Source organism: Salvia miltiorrhiza, chromosome 5 (genome assembly GCF_028751815.1).
Source record: "Salvia miltiorrhiza cultivar Shanhuang (shh) chromosome 5, IMPLAD_Smil_shh, whole genome shotgun sequence".
In the NCBI taxonomy this organism is placed as follows: Eukaryota; Viridiplantae; Streptophyta; class Magnoliopsida; order Lamiales; family Lamiaceae; genus Salvia; species Salvia miltiorrhiza.
Window position 1 is genome coordinate 53,084,791 of NC_080391.1, and position 2,436 is coordinate 53,087,226.

Here is a 2,436-nt window from a genome sequence, read left to right on the forward strand (position 1 = left end):
ACAATAACTTTTTACGTTCAGTGCAATATTCTCACGTTCTCGTGATAAATGCAGATCTTATAATAACCAATTCATACCTACACACACATGCCACTACAAGAAAAAGCGAGCCTAACAACCGAAAAAACGATCGCTGACCCCGGAAAACGGTCGTTAAAAGTGCTAACGACCGTTCCGGGGTCTTCCCATGTCAGTATCATTCCACCCCAAAAATATCTTCTTATGACCTTTTCAAATGTCGTTTTTTTTAATTGATAACCTTTTCATCGTTAAATGATCAATTATTCTTTAAACTAAATTATATCGCGACACCCTGATTTATTAGCTCTTGCATTGATTATTTATAGAGGGCATTAATTACTTAGTGCAAGTGACGTAAGCCCTAATAATGTAAATGCAAATAAACTTGTGTTCAAGAAAAAAAGTTATGTGCATAGGATTCTGATAAAACATATACCAACTTATCACTGTTGCTTATTAATGGCGTGAACTGTTAAATTACTTATAAAAAAGTAAGCACATAGAGTTAGCTGGGATGATGGTAGGATAATCAACTTCATAGAAACACCGGCCCTGAAAAGCCTAAGTTTTTTTTTTTTTGAAAAGCCTAAGTTATTATCAAATAATTTAATATAGAGAAGATAGATTCGCATAAAAAGTTACATATATATGAACTGGGAGAAGATCAAATGAGAATAGACAAATGTGAGAAATGAGAATGAATCTGTAATATTAGATTTTCAAATTCTATGGTTGATATTTATCTAGAGAGGGAATGACATTTTTATTATCTGGATTTGCTAGGCTCGAATCCTGGAGGGAGCGAGAATTTTATCAATTAATTGAATTTCGTTATACACAGTATTTTTATTTCTTACTAAAGATAACATTCTTAGTATAACTCATCCTTACATGAACTTATTGTTTTTATACTTGAGCTAGAGCAATATTTTATAAGCTCGTGAGAATAAATTAAAGGTTGACATGTAGTTTCACTTGATATCTACATGTTATGAAAAACCATATGAGATTCTATATCATGTATTTTATGCATCACACATATTACATATATATATAATTTCTACTATATGTTTTGTATTTTTCCTTTTTAAAGGATTCAATGCAGATTTTGATGGGGATGTACCCTTATCTTTGGAGGCTCAACGTTAATTTATTGTATTTTTTATTTTATTTTTAATTACTTGTTTAGGGATGATTGTATCCAAGTGGTTTCTATTTGTTTTTTTAATTTTTTTTTAATTTAATAGTAATTGATTACTAGGGTTGGATATCTATTATTTTAGTTTCAATTCTTAGCAAAATGTTAATTAGGATAAATTATTTTACAACCAAATTTTATTTCCATGATCATTATTATTAAATAGATTTTTTTTAGGGGTACATATGTAAACAAAGATATTTTGCCCACTGTATCCGAGTATAATACTACTACCTTTTCTGGACGTCGGACAATGAATTGGGTGGTTGAAATGCTATTAATTAAGAAACAGAAATATTTATCAAAAAACATCACTTTTAATTTGAAGTATAATACTTCCCTTTTCTCTCTATATAGCCTGATCAAACACACACACACACAAATTAAGTGAGTAAAAGCAAAGCATAAGAAATCTCTCAAACTTGAAGAATATGAAAAGAGGTGAAAGCGCTGGGGGTGGTCAGAGTTCGTTAGGCTATCTCTTTGGTTCCAACACTAAGGAGAAAATCGAGGCGGCGCCACCATCTCCGACTACTTTTATGCCGCCTTACGGCATCGATACCGGAGACGACGTCGGCAAGCCACCGGAAACCCTCGACAAAACCAAAAGGGTCCATGCCCAAAATTCTGGAATCTTCATCACTGTAAGTATATTTACACCAAGTTAATTACATCATGTATGGGATACTGATTAATGGTTATTTATAGGTAGGGGGTCTGCCTAACTCCTCACCCCTCGGGTGTTTATTTAAAAAATAAATAAATTAAGTTATATATATATATATATATATATATATCCTTTTAAATAATTTTTTATTCGTAAAATAAAACGTACGTGAATTTTGTGTGACAGGGTCGACCTTCGACTAAGGTTTCGTCTCCGCCGGGCGGAGGCTCATCTCTAGGGTACCTGTTTGGAGATAAGTCTTGATCAACTTAACACCCAATTAAGTATGATTAATTATGTGTGTATCCTATCTTATAATTTAGTAGCGAGACCAAAGAAAAATTTGCCCATGATTTTGTGGGGAATTAGATTAGGGTTTTGTGTGTGGGTTTGCAATATCAACATGTGTGATTGTTTCATAATATTAATAGTGGTAAAGTGAGCTTAATTTCCAATTAATGTACTTATCAAAATTATGGATGCATATAATATCAAATGTGGTAAAAAAAGTTCTCCAATTTTATTATATTTAGTTAATGCCACTTCCACA

General features: G+C 32.0%; 1 protein-coding gene across 1 annotated transcript; it reads left to right on the top strand.

Moving 5' to 3' along the window:
* The first annotated feature begins 1,479 nt into the window (after nt 1-1,479).
* LOC131025004 (protein SPIRAL1-like 5) lies at nt 1,480-2,436 on the top strand. Its single transcript, XM_057954602.1, has 2 exons — nt 1,480-1,863; nt 2,073-2,436. The coding sequence occupies exons 1-2, from the start codon at nt 1,651-1,653 to the stop codon at nt 2,148-2,150; spliced, it is 291 nt and encodes a 96-aa protein (XP_057810585.1). The 5' UTR covers nt 1,480-1,650; the 3' UTR covers nt 2,151-2,436.